General features: G+C 41.7%; 2 protein-coding genes across 2 annotated transcripts; one reads left to right on the forward strand and one right to left on the reverse strand.

Annotated features, from left to right (window-relative positions):
* The first annotated feature begins 311 nt into the window (after positions 1 to 311).
* tmem91 (transmembrane protein 91) lies at positions 312 to 5,199 on the forward strand. Its single transcript, XM_071524421.1, has 3 exons — positions 312 to 734; positions 2,851 to 2,997; positions 5,044 to 5,199. The coding sequence occupies exons 1-3, from the start codon at positions 312 to 314 to the stop codon at positions 5,197 to 5,199; spliced, it is 726 nt and encodes a 241-aa protein (XP_071380522.1).
* A 2,818-nt stretch (positions 5,200 to 8,017) lies between these two features.
* On the reverse strand, positions 8,018 to 14,863 carry exosc5 (exosome component 5). The gene is made up of 6 exons (XM_071524432.1): positions 14,738 to 14,863; positions 10,767 to 10,880; positions 9,467 to 9,588; positions 9,222 to 9,362; positions 8,516 to 8,605; positions 8,018 to 8,197 (listed from the first exon to the last, which is right to left on the reverse strand). Exons 1-6 carry the CDS (start codon positions 14,835 to 14,837, stop codon positions 8,102 to 8,104), a joined length of 663 nt encoding a protein of 220 aa, XP_071380533.1. The 5' UTR covers positions 14,838 to 14,863; the 3' UTR covers positions 8,018 to 8,101.
* Positions 14,864 to 16,182: the final 1,319 nt, after the last annotated feature.

A 16,182-nucleotide genomic window follows, 5' to 3' on the forward strand; every position in this document is an offset into this window, starting at 1 on the left:
CCTTCAACGCAACCTCAGCACAACCTCCCACAGCACAAAGCAGAGAGCTGGCACTAGCAGAGTAAGAGTATTTCACTCTATCATGAACCTGGCATGTGCTGTTGGGCTGGAAAGCAAGGCCTATAATAAGAGAAAAATTAAAGAATTGGATTAAAGATGGATTATCACTGTGCCGCTAAATCCAGCAAAGCAGCCGCTTTCGCGTAAACCCATCGGACGCTCTTCAGGGAGAGGCTCTGCAGGTTGATTTGCAGATTGCATTTGGTTGTTGATGCGGTGGCCTCTTGTGCGGCTGGTATTCACAGAGAGGGATGGAGAGTCTGGATGAGCTGGAGCACCCTCTCCTGGGAGACAGCCCCAAGAACAGCGGGGCACCCGGGCCGGGGCCCGGACCCGCCCCTGCAGGACTGTTCAAGGGCATCTTGGTGAGGTGTGAGGAGGACCGGGCCTACCCTCCTCTAGCGTGGAGGAGCTACTGCGGAGGCCGTCCTGAGCTCCAGCAGCAGCAGCTACTGGACCCCTGCTCCTTACCACGCACCTTAGAGTCCTTCTACCCCCCGGCCCCCATCTGGGGCCACACAGAGTCCCTGCTGAGCAAGGACTACCTGGAGACCACCTTTGTGGACATCCACCCCGGCTCCACGCTGGAGAGGAAGCTGCTGGCAGAGACGCAGGACTTCCACAGCGTGTCCTACAGCCTGGACGACGAGGACGACCTGCTTCCTGACTTTGAGGTGAGACTCCCCGGTTCCCACTGACAGGAAGTTGAAAACTTTTTGAATTTCTTGTGTGACAATAAACACACTTTCCACATTTACAATTCCACACTGTAACATCAACCAACACAGGCAGAACTGCAGAGAAAATAAAAGAAACTGCTCATGTAAAAAGAAACAGTGCGCAGCAGTCTGCCACAAAACAAGACAGTTCAGTCTCCTCCTGCTGATGTTGTGATGCCCCAAGAGAAAGATAGAGAGGAGAATCAATACCACACTGCTGATCATCACATCTGATCATCATATTTCTTCCAGCTCCTCTTTTGTTGCAGTTTGGTTCAGGGAGTGTTGCATTAAAAGGAAGACAGGTTCTTTTATTCTCGGGACTGAATTTGGGAATCAGAGAGGAACTTAAAATAGACATATGAGCGATGCATTTGAGGGCAGGCAGCAATTGAATGCTTACTGTCAAGAAGGCAGATTACATAAAGCTCCCTTCCTGCTGTGGTGCAGGTAATGACACTACAGTAGCGATAGAGGATGCCAGGTCTATTTCATAGATCACTGAACAAAGCCCAGCCTGGAGTGAAATGTAAATTAGCTTTAAGACGCTTATGAGAGTCACGTGATGTGTTGTGAAAAATAGCAAGTCAACTTAAATATGAATATGCTGTAAATGTCAGACTAGTTTAGTGTTCAGAGTTGAGGGTGTATAAATATCTACTAGTTATTTATATTATTATGGAAAGTCTCTCAGCAAGGTAAAATGAATAGGTCCAATTATCCACTGTGTGCCACAATACTGAAGGCTGTTTTATGATTATTACTTCATCTGATTAAGAACACAAGTATGTGGACAAACACACACACACACACACACACACACACTCACACATGAATGCACGTACAATATCACACACCATTAAAACCAAGAGCAATGGCTCAGCCACAAAGTTTAGTATAGTCATTAAGAGTTTTCTCCAAAAGGACAAAAGAGCAGCACATGAAATAACATTTTTTCAAACTCATTGTGAATGCTGGCCGTGGCGCAGTGATGCAAAAGCACTGGCCCGTGGGAATTTAACCTGGCATTGACCTCAAAGAAACACAAAACAACGCCTCCATCTCCTTTGTTTCACTTCAAAAGCCAAGACGCAGTTAGAGGAGTCAAACAGGCTCCAGAGCCCCTTTATCTCTCCATGATGAATTTCCAGTATGGAGCTGATCAATACTGTATGATCCCAGAGCAGCAGAGACAACCTCAGGACGTCACTCAGGACGGTCCCGTCCCGAGTGACTTTGCATATGAGCAGGTGTTTGGCTTTCTGCCCGATGATGAGATTCCCCCTTTTCCTCAGAGATGAGAGCCGCCACCGTAACTGCTTCATGTCAACAAAAAACGCCCAGGGCGGATCAATCCTGACATCAGAGAATAATTCCAGACAAGACGGATCAATTGTAACATCAGAGAATATTTCCAGACCGGCAGGGCAGACATGCGCAGTGAATGACATCAGGCCCGTCAAAATAACCTTGTGAACTAATCTTTAAAATACTGTGTGTAATGCTGTATTCTGGTTCACCCTTGTCTGATCTCCTTTAATCTCAGAAGCAGAGAAAGAAAGGCTTTCTGGTATATGGGCGCTGGTATATGAGGCATTTGCTCAAATGTTACGGGAGCTGAATTATTCATAATGCGCATCTTTGGAAAATACACAATTATTTTGCGCAGGAAATAACACAAGGAGAGTAATATGACAGGGTCAGAGTGAGAGAGGAAGCCAGATTGAATATGCAGCCGTTTCAGAAAACTGTATGAGTCATGAATCGCCCGCGGTCAGCAGAGCTAGTGCACATCCAGACTAACCCCATTCAGTCACATTATCTTACAGGCACCAGCAAAGTTTTCCAATTGTTCCGGAGGACATGTAAACAACATAACAACAAAAAAAAAAAGCCCATATTTTTCTAAGTTTCCATAAAACATTTGTGTTTCTGCAAGCAAGGTTAGATCATACTCATCTTTGTTATTAAAGGAATAATACTCAACAATGTCACACCACCACATTAGGTCTTACTCTTCTTCTAACCCGTTATTGAACGCTACCTAACTGCATCCTGTGTGCATCCCCAGGACTCATCCAGTGATGACTTCAGTGATACAGACAGTGAGAGCAACTTCCCTCTGATGATCCCTCAGGACTACCTGGGTCTGGCCTTTTTCTCCATGCTCTGCTGCTTCTGGCCCCTGGGCATCGCTGCCTTCTACCTATCGCAGAAGGTACACACACTCAATCCTGAGCTGACAAAAATACAAACTGGCACTGTAGTTCACGGTGACTTTGCATGTTAAACTTAAAGTCTCATTCCTGTTTCTCCCTGCAGTGTGTGTGTGTGTGTGTCTGTGCTAGACTAACAACAGGTAACGGTGTCTTAAGTACAAGTGTGGACATTATGGAATTGCTTTGGGGTTTAGACAGGGAGGGATTACACCTAGATTTGTAGGATTATGCCACCAGAGCTTTGAAATAGCACAAAACTGGACAATGCAAACAGGGAAAGCACAAGGATTGGCCAAGACAGGATGTGGTCATGAGAAGTGTGGCACAGTTCAGCTGTGGTTTCACACATTTAGGTCATTTTAGATTCACAAATAATTTCCAGGGGTGTGAGCCAACACACAAAAGCATGAATCAACACCCATGAATTTACCAATACACAGGAATTGATGTTACAATCCTCAGTGTGTGAGCGTGGCTCACTGGGGTCAAGTGGTCTCCTCCCATCACACGTTTTGTTGAATTAGACCTACAGCACCTCCAGAAGGCTCAGCACTACCTAGCAGCTCCTACACTTATCAGCAGTTCCTACACTTATCCCCAGTTCCCAACATTACTCATACTCACACTAATGATTTCAGTTCAGAAACAATTATTCTAACAACAATTATTCAGTATTCTGTCACCACACATCTTGGTAGGAAAATAACTTGATGATTACAATCAAATGACCAGCCAATGAGCTGAGATGCATGTGACATCATGGGAATACTAAGCTAAATGGACGGCTGTTCTCCTGGCTTGAAACGGCCCGCTCATTAGTTCAGAAACCGAATTGTAGCAGCAAACAATTATACCAAGAGCTGAGAATAGTGTATCACTGCTCACTCTGTCTACCATATCTATACTATAATAAGATATATAACTCCTGTCTTAAGATATTCATACTTCATATATCCTTTCTTTTCAGCTAGAGCAATCATACTACTATCAAACAATGTGTCAGCTAGCATGCTACAAACAACCAAAGGCTAACAAGCCAACATGTTAAGAAAAATCAATATTCTAACAAACATGCTACTAAGACAAAGCCACAGCAACTGTGTTACCAGCAAACATTATGTCAGACAGCATGCTACAGGCACACAAAATGCAACAAGCAAACATATTAAGATATCAATATAGCCTTCCAGAAAACAACAAACAGCCAGAGAATCTGTACCAGCAAACAATATCTGTACCCATTCTCACCCACCTCCCTTTCCTCTAATAACATCCAAACTACTAGGTTTCTCCACAGGTGGAAGGGTTGCCCACAGCAGATGCTATGTATTGGTAAATGCACAAAGATGAAGGTGAGATGTGATACCTTGAGGCACCTTTGAAAGTGCTATTTTCTCTCAAACTTAAATGTCAAGTGGTTTGCTGAGGTTATAAATCTCTTTTAGGGCATAATAGCTTGTGAAAACGTGGAGCAGGTCAAAGGGATAAGGGCAACGTTACTGCACCAACTATTCCATCAGTCACCATTACCACCGGCGTTGTGGAAAGCTCCAAACACCTCTATCTCTAGTCACAGGAGGCCCGTAGTTGATGTAGGCATCCTGCTAGAGCGCCGAAAAAGAAAAAAAATCCCATTAACGCTTTTGCAAAGCTAACTGGCAGCAAGCTGCAAAGGCCCTTTGATCAGATCAATGGCCTTCGTTAAGGTTTAATTAGAGTCATAACAAGCAGCCCCAAGGTGATAGATTTCCAATAGTGTTGTGTGCTACCTAAAACAGGGGTCAGAGTCAAAGACAAGGACTAGGAACGGAGGGAGAGAGGAAGGAAGGAAGGGAAAGTGATGAATGAGGCTCAAGTGCTGGGTGTGATTCAGAGATGGAACATAATATGGGCTTAGCGTGTGAATGGAATGAGTGGAAGGGGAAAGTGAGGCTAGGGAGGACATTGACAAATGATGACTAATGCCCTTCTCTCTTCTTTTTTTTTTTCTCCTCTAATCCTTATCTCTCCTTCCTCCTCTCTCCTCTCTCTCATCTGTTTCTCAGACCAACAAGGCTTCGGCTCAGGGGGATTTTCAGGGGGCGAACGCGGCGTCCCGCCAGGCTCTGTGGCTCTCGGTGCTTTCCATTGTGTTTGGGATCATAACGTACATCTGCGCCATCGCTGCGCTCATTTCTTACCTGTCTGGGAAACCGCCATAAAAGCAGCTCTCGCGCAAGGATACACAAAAAAAAAAGTAGACTCCACGCATCCATACACATCACCACACGCCACCATCACACCACCTGGAAATGTAAAAAATAATCACAATCTTTGTCCTTCAACCCCTGTCTGGATACATGTTTCACCTACACAGAGATGGAGAAGCCTAGACTGGACTGATCATAATCACTTATAATTGGATTAGGACATAATTCAATGATGAGGAGGATGTTCGTCATACATGAAGAAAAACATGAAGAAAAACCTCATCAATCAATATCACTAGAATATAAACGATTCAGTCTGTAAGTGTTATTAGTTTGTCAACCAAGGACTTAAGTTAGCTGCCATCCTTTAATTCTGTGGTAATCGTCATTTTGTACGGATAGGTGTCACTTTTCCCCCCAAACAGTGGGTGTATCATGTTGAAACTCATCACATGTAAAGCTTTTAAAAAACAAAAAGCAGACGTTATCACAGCATTGTAGATATATCTCACCATCACAAACACTGGATGAGTAATGGGAGGTGGAGGGAGAGGGAGGGAGCGTGCGGTCCTGTCTGCGGTGGGAGGAGCGAAGAGGTGGCACCGGTGATGGAGTCTGCAGATTTATGAGAAGGGCACAGCAAGGACGTGGCAGCAGCTAATCCTGATGGACCTCGCCGTGGGAGGGTCTGACGAGCCGCCCGAGGCCCACCTCTAGTCCGAGACACCCACAGGGAGCCGCCGCACAAACACACCCACCGATCCCTGTTCCCTGGGGCTTAAACGCAACGCTACACACACACCGTTCACCTGCAGATAGGACTGATTCTGCTTTGTTTCTGCTGTGTTTCTTTATGTTAAAACACACAAACCTACTAAATGAAATATAGTGCCATAATGTTATTCAGAAAAATCATGTGTTCAAGAGTTTAAAAAAAAAAAAAAGGGAAATGCAAGTTGGCAAAAGTGTAACATTGTGTCTCAGGATGGAGGGATAAAGGAAGTGCTTCAAGACATGAGAGGAGACCTGAGAGGAAAGTGCAAGTACATGGGAAGAACTCTGGGGAAGCTTGTATGAATTATTCCATTAATAGAAGCAACCGGGACGCTGCTCCCCGCTCCCCAAATATAGACTCTAGCTATTTTCTCCTCCCCAACACACAGGGCTTGAAATCCTCAAGACATCCTCGCTGCTTTCAGTAACGCAAACTTAGAGAACGAAGTGTTCCACTCAAGACGTGTCACCGTGCGTAGGCAAACACTGTTAACGCCCCTTTTTGTTTTGATGAGTCGGGGCAAAATGTTGCAACCGATAGGCCGATGTCATGTCCAGGCCGTGACCCTATTGGATGAGACACGCAGCGCTTGTCCATCTGATGCATGAGTCAGTTAAAAGTTCATTTCGGTCACAGCAAAAAAAACAAACAAAAAAAAAAAAACACCCTGCATGGTGAGTTTGCACTTTGCCATGTCAAACCTGCTCCGAGCTTCAACTTCCCTCATTTGGTCTTGACTGATTGCAAGAATAGCTTTGATAAAAAATAAATAAATAAATAAATAAAAACTCTTGCCATATTGGTTTGAGCTTACATGTGCCATAAACAAAACGCTGAACAAGGGAAGTCCCACTGAGGAAATAAAAAAAAAAAAAAGACGTTTTCTATTTAGATGTATAGTTTTATAGAGTCCAGAGTTGGATCACCCATTATTGATTTCTAATTTAAATATTTTGTGTTCCGCAAAAACCAGTGTTGTATCAAGACTGAGTTGATAATAGGTGATGGTCACTACTACCAATCTGTGTAAGCACTTGACAACCTGTGATATCTCAACGTCTAAATGTTGTCGACGTCCACTGTTGGTGTGCCGTGATGAAACCGCACTGAACACCGTCCTCCAGTTCTGACAATCCTGAGCAATCCTGTCTCCACTGGGCATTTGTGTCGATGGCAAAAACCCCCTTTGTTGTTACAGTTGAATCACCACGATGGATTTGTAATTTATATGGAAGCATTTAATGTAGATTGGATGATCATCATGAACACCTTTACCCATCATGCTTTCATGAGATGGGCCTCGGTCAGATCTGTCTCGGTTTGTTAAGATTTCACTCATATGGAGAATGAACGGACGCAGTGAGGCGCAGAACTCATGTGAGGCGATAAAGGTCAAAGGTTGTGGCAAATGAATATATTAGTATATGAGATATACTGTACTTTCCCAGTTCACATCCTTGTATTAAATTATATGTAAATACAAAAAAGAAAAAAAAACCCTGAATCCCAATAAATGCACTTGTTTGACATTCATCTTTCCTCCTTTCATTTGCACATCATCTTGAAATTTACATGCAAGTGTGATTTTTGTTTTTTTGCTCATGTCATTGTTAATGAAGGCATCATCTTGGAGTTGGAACACACACACCAATATTAAAGTGGATGCCGGTCCACAGGAACAGAGATTCAAAGTGAAAGATTGTAGCCGCACTCCCATACCTCTGACGCAGAATACTTTGTCTTATAACATTAAAAAATCAACGTTTCCACAGCAACGCGGTCTTCGTCCGGGTTTTTTTAATATAAGACAATAAAGAATTCTGCATCGGCACTATGGGAGTGCGGCCACAATCTATTACTTTGAATGAAGTCATCATAACCAAACCACCATGTCAGTCTATCTGCTTCAAAACTATGTTCAAACCCCCCTCCACTCCCCCCAAAACACACACACACACACACACACACACACATACACACACTCACTCACTTTCTCCATGAACAGCACAGCAGACTAACAACTGGACTGAAACAAACGTAGGCCAAAATGGTTGCTGAATATTTTATTACGACAAAAAGGCTTGTATGGTCTGTTAAAAAAAGCGACAAAACACGGGGAAAAGGAAGCCATTTTCTCCATCAGAGGGTTTTGGAGTATCGCCGCCTGACAGAATCTCTGTAGAACTGGAAGATCTTCTCCGATGCTTTCTGACTGACTGCTATACACTGCTGGAGCTGTGGAAGCACAGAGACACAAATTGAGAACCTCCGCAAAAATACTAAACGTCTGTGATATCGCTGCAGGTATCGACACGTAAAGTGAAGACACCGAAAACGTCTCGTCATCATCAGACCTGGCACAAGAATTGCACAGATGTGATCAGGAAACATGAAAGGAGCAAAAATATTTCTTAATCAAACACCGCTGTACTGTGTGTCCAAAAAGAAAAACTCACTTCCCTGAAATCAGGCATTAGGCAAGATCACCAGCCTTAATTTCACAATGTCCCTAGAAAAAAAAACAAAAAAAAACATTTCTATTTATCTACTGACCTCATGAACTGAAAACGATCCTTTGGTTGATGACATCATTACTCTGCGCTCTGTGCTGTCAATAGCAAAGGTCATCAAAGCTCGACTTTCCTGAGAGAGAGGAAGCAAAAAGGAACAAATTAGAACATTCAGTGAGGTTTTTTTCTAGCGTGTAGAACAGAAATCTCCAAAACATTAAAGGAAAAATCCACTCTTGAATACTCTTACACAATGATGTATCATAATCTGTGATGTTCAACGCATTCCTGGAAGTTATTTTGTAATGAAGTGTTGTAATTTACCTTTTTTTCCCCCCTCAACCTACCAGGTCGACTTCTATTTCAGCTAGAGATTTCCTATATTTCCCAGAACGCCTTGCAACAACCCCCAGAGAACGGGCCTGAATTTGTTCCATTCGGCTGTGGCTCTTACGTGTGTGGGTGGGTGGAGAGAGAGAGAGAGAGAGAGATATATATTTTCGGCTATCAAACTCCATTGTAGCTGCGCTGGAAATATCTCAGCGTGACGTCACCTTGTCTCTGCTTGGCCGGTTATCAGGGGGGGGGGGGGGAATAAGAGAAAAATACACCGCCAAAGGAACAAAACAGAACCCAGAAATGCACGGTACACATCGCCAGTAGCTGTTTTATAGCTGTGTTGGAGTGTTTTTGGGTGGGTTTTTCCTTTAATACAACACAATACACCTTTATATAGTGAGGCAATATACCTTTTCCTGAGCTGCAGTGGGGTCTGTGATGATTTGACCCTCTGTGTCGATGGCGCAGGTCACTCCGCAGAACAGGCAGCTCATAGGGGGGCCGGCGTCCATGAGAGCCATGCAGGCGGCATTCAAGAAGCACGCCAACAGCTGGGACCCAGATAAGGAAGTGACACCAGGAGGACGCTATCTCAGATGTGAACATGAACTTCACAGCACTCAGATCGCATTTCTCTCTAAAAAAAAAAGGATACCGAGCCGTCATCGTGCAACACCTGCAGAACGAGAGTGAGGGAGGAGCGAGGGTGGAGGGAGGCGAGCAGAGACGCCTCGCATGTTTCACGCACACACTGCTCCTGTGATCGCTCTCTTACACCTAACAAAAAAAAACAAAACAAAAAACAGAAAACATACAAAAGGTTGAGATGCTGTACATGCTCGGTTCAGACTGGAGGGAAACTGGCTAACCGATTCCCCCTTGTGGTGTGTAACGGTAAGACAGCCTTTACACGGCAGGATTATTATACTGTATGACAGTGATTCTCAACCTTTTTCACATCACGGACCCTTAATTTAGGGCCACATTAGGGCCACGGACCCCCATTTGATGAGATTTTCTCTCTCAGATCCAAATCTGAAAATATTTTTTCGTTAGATAATGATTTTGTCCAGAATTCCATGACTATCTGTAGATAACAGTGAAACTATGATCAAAACAGTCATTATTCTACATTATCTCATTGTGTTAACTTCTTGTAAATTAAATAATGGTGAAGTTTAACAATTCATCAATTTGCTGGGGACCCCCTGGAACCCCCTCAAGGACCCCTGGTGGTGTCCGGACCCCACGTTGAGAACCACTGCTGTATGCATTATGTATACATGCATATCCATTAGTAGCACTGTTAGGAACGTGCCTCCTCACTCTGAGCCACGTAAATGTACAATGTGGAAAAATCAAATGACAACAAAAATAACTAAAATGCAAATGCTTTTCTCAACAAAGCTACAAAGTGCAATAAAACAAAAGAATAGAGCTGCAACGATTAATTGATTAGTTGTCAACTATTAAATTAATCGCCAACTATTTTGATAATCGATGAATCAGTTTGAGTAATTTTTTAAGAAAAATAAGTCAAAATTCTCTGATTCCAGCTTCTTAAATGTGAATATTTTCTGGTTTCTTTACTCCTCTCTGACAGTAAACTGAATATCTTTGGGTTGTGGACAAAACAAGACATTTGAGGACGTCATCTTGGGCTTTGGGAAACACTGATCCACATTTTTCACCATTTTCTGACATTTTATAGACCAAACAACTAATCGATTAATCGAGAAAATAATCGACAGATTAATCGACAATGAAAATAATCGTTAGTTGCAGCCCTACAAAAGAAGAAACAAAATAAACTCATCGACTGAACAAGAAGCACTGCCCAGTGTTAACGCCAACTCAGCAAAATTCAGAAACTGCATTGGACTCCTCAACAAACAGATGAACCTCAGCAGCAGCGGTACGAGGAGAAACGATTGTTTCTCCGGTGAAACTCTTACTTGGCAGTCCCACTTTGGGCTGCACCACCACCTCCATGGTCGCCCGGTCGTAGATCTCCTTGCTGATTTTCACCTCCGCTGGTCCGTAAACCCCAGCCAGCACACTGGTCTCTCCTTCAGAAAAAACACAAGAGGGCATTACTGAATTGAATATATAAATAAATATACAATAAAATACGCACAGTTACACAAGTAAGAATTAGGGCTGGGTCATATGGTTGAAATCAATAACACGATCATCATAAGGATTTTCTTCGATATCGATATATATATCACAATATGGCTCATGTATGCAAAACCACATGTTAAATAATCAAGTTGATGTTCATTGCATTGAACTGAATGGTAATGTTAAATGTGATGTCAAACAAAACTGACATTTTCAAGTAATATTCCTTGAAATGTTTCATCACTCATTTTGTCAGAGTTTTTAAATAAAACAAAATGTTATCATCAATTTAGACAGCAGAATTGTGTGTCACGATATCAAAATATCTTCATATCGTCATGATATGATTCCACTGACAGATGATAAACGATAATATTGAATTATTGCCATAGTAAGAACAGGAAATCAGTCTAGATGGAGCAAAAACTTAGCAGTTGAATCATGGTAGCGTTAAATTGCAGATGGAGCATCTGAACGGGACAAGGTGAGTACTGAAACCACTGAGAGGAGGAAGTCAAATAATTTAAGACAGACAGTGATAGAGGAATTAATTAGGGCTGAATGATTTTGAAAAAATATCGAATTGCAATTATTTTGACTGATATTGCAGTTGCGATATGATTTGCGATATTAGAGGGAATGATAATTTTTACATCATTATTCTCATTTTCATTGAAAGATGTATTAAAATGATTATGGTGTGATTTTTGCGGGGATCTGTACCAAACAAAGATGTTTTCTTAAGTCTGTAGAATATGATGTGTAGGCCAGGACATCTCTGCAGCACGACAATATTTAATTTAAAATGCTATTTTGACACATTTCGCCTTTAACAAATATTGCCTCTCCTGCGATTTGAAAATTCCAGTAGGCCATATTGCGATTTCGATAAAATTTCGATTAATTGTTCAGCCCTAGAATTAATGAACAATTCATTCTTTTTTAAATATAAACGTTCCACTTTTTTGGGTAGTGAACAAGTCAAGTTTCCAAATCATGTAATATCAGTTCACTAGAGGTAGAGCTCATCGCACAGAAAGTCATTTTCCCTTTTTAAAACTATGATGTAGAACCAACGGGTATTTTGATTCTTGTTCATCTGCAGTGACCCGCCACACATTAGGCAACTGACAAAATGAACAAGTTTTGAACAAGTTATAATCATTTTCACTGACCGAAGTTAAACAAAAAGCCTGACTCCTCAACACGCTTGCAACTTTCTATCGCCATTAAGCCAAAACTGCAAAATCGTAAAAATGACAGGCCTGACATTGAGGAAATGAAATGGATGTCAGGGGTTTAACAACTACCAAACATTCAGGCTACATGTGTTTTTGAAATAACTTCTTAAACTTACCTTTACCTCCAAAAGCAAAAGAACTTCACTTCAAAGTATTTAACGATATATATCCTTCAGGAGAACTCCTTGGACAAAGTTTAAACTTTGATCACAATAGCTGTATATTCTGTGATGAAGAAATAGAGACTACGGATCACTTATTTTTCTTCTGTCTTCATAGCAATACTTTCTGGTGTGATATGTATGATTGGCTAGAATCAAAAATCTTTTCTCTCTCCCATTTTACCAGAAATGATATTACATTTGGAATCATAATGGAGGATAAAAAAAACTGAATTTCTGTTGAATACTTTATTTATTTTAGGTAAATTTTATATCCATAAATGTAAATGTATTAAGACACAACCCTTATTGGTGGTTTTTATGAGAGAACTATCACTGTACTGCAAGTCACTTAAGTATATGGAAAAGAAAAAAGCAAAACATCTACTGAACATTATTGATGCCTTAAAATTATTAGAAGAGACCCCTTAGCTACTTTATTCTATTTTTTATTTATTTATTTATTTATGTTATAATCAGTAGTCGATTTGTACACAAATTTCAAGGGGGATGGTGGGGTCCTTATGGAGACAAACAATTTGATAGTGGCGACAGCATGGAGGGTAGGGGACCAGCTGTTCACCCTTTTGTTTATATTGTAACAGCACAAAGACATGCAAGTTAGGGATGTTAGGTATCAGATGCTCCTGCCAATGCCCTGAACCAAGGCACTGTTCTCAGAAAGTTAGGATGGGTCAAATACAGAGGACAAATTTCCCCACAGGGATCAATAAAGTGTAAACTCAACTCATGGCACTTTTATCTTATCCAAACTTGAAATTTATAGTTATGAAACCTCTACTCATGCTCGCTTTGTCATCATCTCCTGCTTGCTTTGCCTCTGCTGCATCGTCTCTTAAAACATCCTCCTGGCTATCATCTAGGTAGAAAATATAGACTAGTCAATAGCTTTTCAATGATGGCCAAATAGACTACTTCGTACAAAGGTACCCCTACGGTGTGTGTGTGTGTGTGTGTGTGTGTGTGTGTGTGTGTGTGTGTGTGTGTGCGTGCGTGTGTTTACATTTGTTTCAGCCTTAGCAGTTATCCATTTCCTTTACCAGCATAGATTACCACCCAAAGCAGTAATCAAATTAGGAGTCACTGCACAAAATTCAGCACATACTAGCGCTGTAAACACCTTTGTGCTCTAGTCCTGTGATCCTTAGACAAATTTTATTTGGGTTACGTGAGAACGACACACAGAGGGCTTCCTCCCTTTGACGGTGACTACCTGCCACTTGAACAACACAATTCAAACTAGGTTAATCTTGATTTACCATTTATTTTGTTGCCTGGCAACATCCCGCTGAGGATGAAATGTAGCCTAATGTATGGCCTGATGGTTTTTTTTTCTTCATTAATATAATTTTGGTGTTAAAATGTCAACTAGCTATCTAATCTGTTTAATCTCTGTTTCTCTTTTTCCCCACTTCAAACAGTGTAGGCTAAATTATACAAAATAATCATTATGACTCCTGACGTTTCTCACACCTGTAGTCCCACAGACCTACCTGCCCGCCAGCCCATTTATAAGAGCCAAAATAATATCCTCAAGGTGTCACAGCCGCGTTGCAGGTTTTGCTGTGCCATCAACCAATAAAAAAACATGCATCCGTATCAATGCAGGTGTGTGTGACCCCCCTGCCCTCGGATTTGCTGTAAACTCCAGATGTGCTATATTCTTTAAAATGATTAAATATCAATAGTAAGTGGCTTACACATTTCTTGATTAAATGATATCTTTGTGCCATAAAGAGGGATGAAACGGGGATGGCAGTGTTACAAAGGGGATGATTTTTGACAATTTTCATTTCAAGGGGGATGGCATCCCCTCCCATCCCTCCTCAAATCGACTACTGGTTATAATTCTGTTTACATGATGTGCTCCGTTTTCTAAAGAGCCTACTACTGTTGATGTATGATTTGCCATATATTGTTGTAAAATTTATACTCAAAATCACTTTGAAATCACTACATGCAAATCCAGGTGTGTCTGGTTCTGTAGAACTTAGACACAAATATTTTAAAATGAGTGAAAATGAGCAAACCAGAGAACCTAAGCCCTAACCTGTGATGTCATCAAGAAGAGACCAAACTCGGGAGTTGCTGCATCTACGTTACAGTGAATTACAAATTGCCCTTGAGGACAGTCAGCTAATGGGTAAAACCCTTAAACAAACATTCAGTGCTTGACGTTTCACTTCCAGGTCGTCTTTACTGATTTTTTTGCTGTTGCACGGAGGATTTTGTCATTAATTCAAAGCATTGTGTGAGTGCAAATCATGGAAGCGCCATAGCAAATAGCCTCGGCTGACGTTGCCCGGTATAAAGTACAGACTAGTCCGGCTCCTAATGCCGTAAAGGACGGGTTCGAGTCGTGTTTTTCTGTCTCACTACCTTGGATGAAGGACGATGAGCCGTCGGGTCGAGACAGTAAACTCTGTTCGCAGCCAAACTCCCTCAGTGAAACGTTTGAAGCGCCGCAGACCTCCATCATCGTGCTGCTCGGTGAAGTTGCGACGCGAGCGTATGACGTAATGTGTTTTGCAGAGTGGGGCCGCTTAGTGATGACATCAGCACCCTCGACGTAGAAAAGGATGCATCCCGAAACGCTCCAACTGCAGCTCCTTGTTGCATCCTCGTTTTTAAGTGATGTCTTTTATCTTCGAGTTATTTACTATTATTTAAACCCTCTTGCCTTCTTGTTTTACTTGTTTGAATTTATTTTATGAGTTTGATGTTTGCCTAATTTGATTGTTAATGCACTTTGTAAACTTTTTTTAAAGTGTTTTACAAATCAAGTTAATATTAATAATACAACTACCACCATTACTACTACTACTACTACTAGGCTTACTACTACAGTAACCGTAGTGAGGTTAATGGAGTATTGGAGAGAAGGGATAATAAGCTTTGATGATAACCACCACTTTCTTCAGTTTCCCGTAGTGTTCTCATAATAGTATGTAGAAGATAGAACAGAAGTTCAATAGAAACACTGTGTTGAAACTCTGTAGCAAGAGCAGGGCCGGCTCTAAACTGCTGGAGGCCCTAGGCAAAATTTTCTGTGGAGGCCCCCTACCCACCATCAAGCAATAAAAAATGAGTGAAATTGTGTTTAAAGCATTGTATTTTTCTTAACTACCACAGCACATGAATATCAAAATAAAATGTAATAAATTCAAGGTGAATGTGCCTCTCCCCTTGTGTGAACATGAGCTTAAAATGAGGGCTTCCAAGGGCCTCAGCCAATAAGATCCATCTCTTGCTGGAGAAGGGGGGGCCTCCCCTGAATCAGAGCTTTTGATAAGAATGGTAAGACTGGTAAGAAAGTTGAAAAAATAAATTAAAGGATGCATGAGGCCCTTGGCATTTGCCTGTTCAGCCTATAGGGAGCACCGGCTATAGCAACAGTGTCAGGATTTTAAGCTGGTTTGATAACCAAAGCCCCTATTTACTTTTTCTACTGGCTGGGTTGTTTCATTGTGGTTGACATTGCAGTGTTTGGTATTCTGTAAAACATGAACTGATTAAGTGTGCTGTGTTCAGTGGAAAAACTGATAAGGAACCAAAAGTCTACAGAAAACATGTTAGACGGCTTCAAATACAAATATCAAAAGCCGGATTGCAGTCTTTGAATGCAGCATAATATAAAACTTCCACGGCTCAAACCAGTCAGACAAGGAAGTATTATACTTTTTTTTTTACATTGTATCAGACACAGTTATACCGGAAGTTAGACGCGTCTCCCTTCAAAATAAAAGTATAAAACTTTAAATTAAAAAGGTGGGTAAACCACGACCTCCAGTCAGGGATCATCATAAGGCATCACAACCACCAAT

The sequence above is a fragment of the Centroberyx affinis genome, unplaced genomic scaffold, assembly GCF_046629955.1.
Source record: "Centroberyx affinis isolate AG114_WGS23_722 - 3 ecotype Tasmania unplaced genomic scaffold, CSIRO-AGI_Caff_v1 ptg001197l_1, whole genome shotgun sequence".
NCBI lineage: Eukaryota > Metazoa > Chordata > Actinopteri > Beryciformes > Berycidae > Centroberyx > Centroberyx affinis.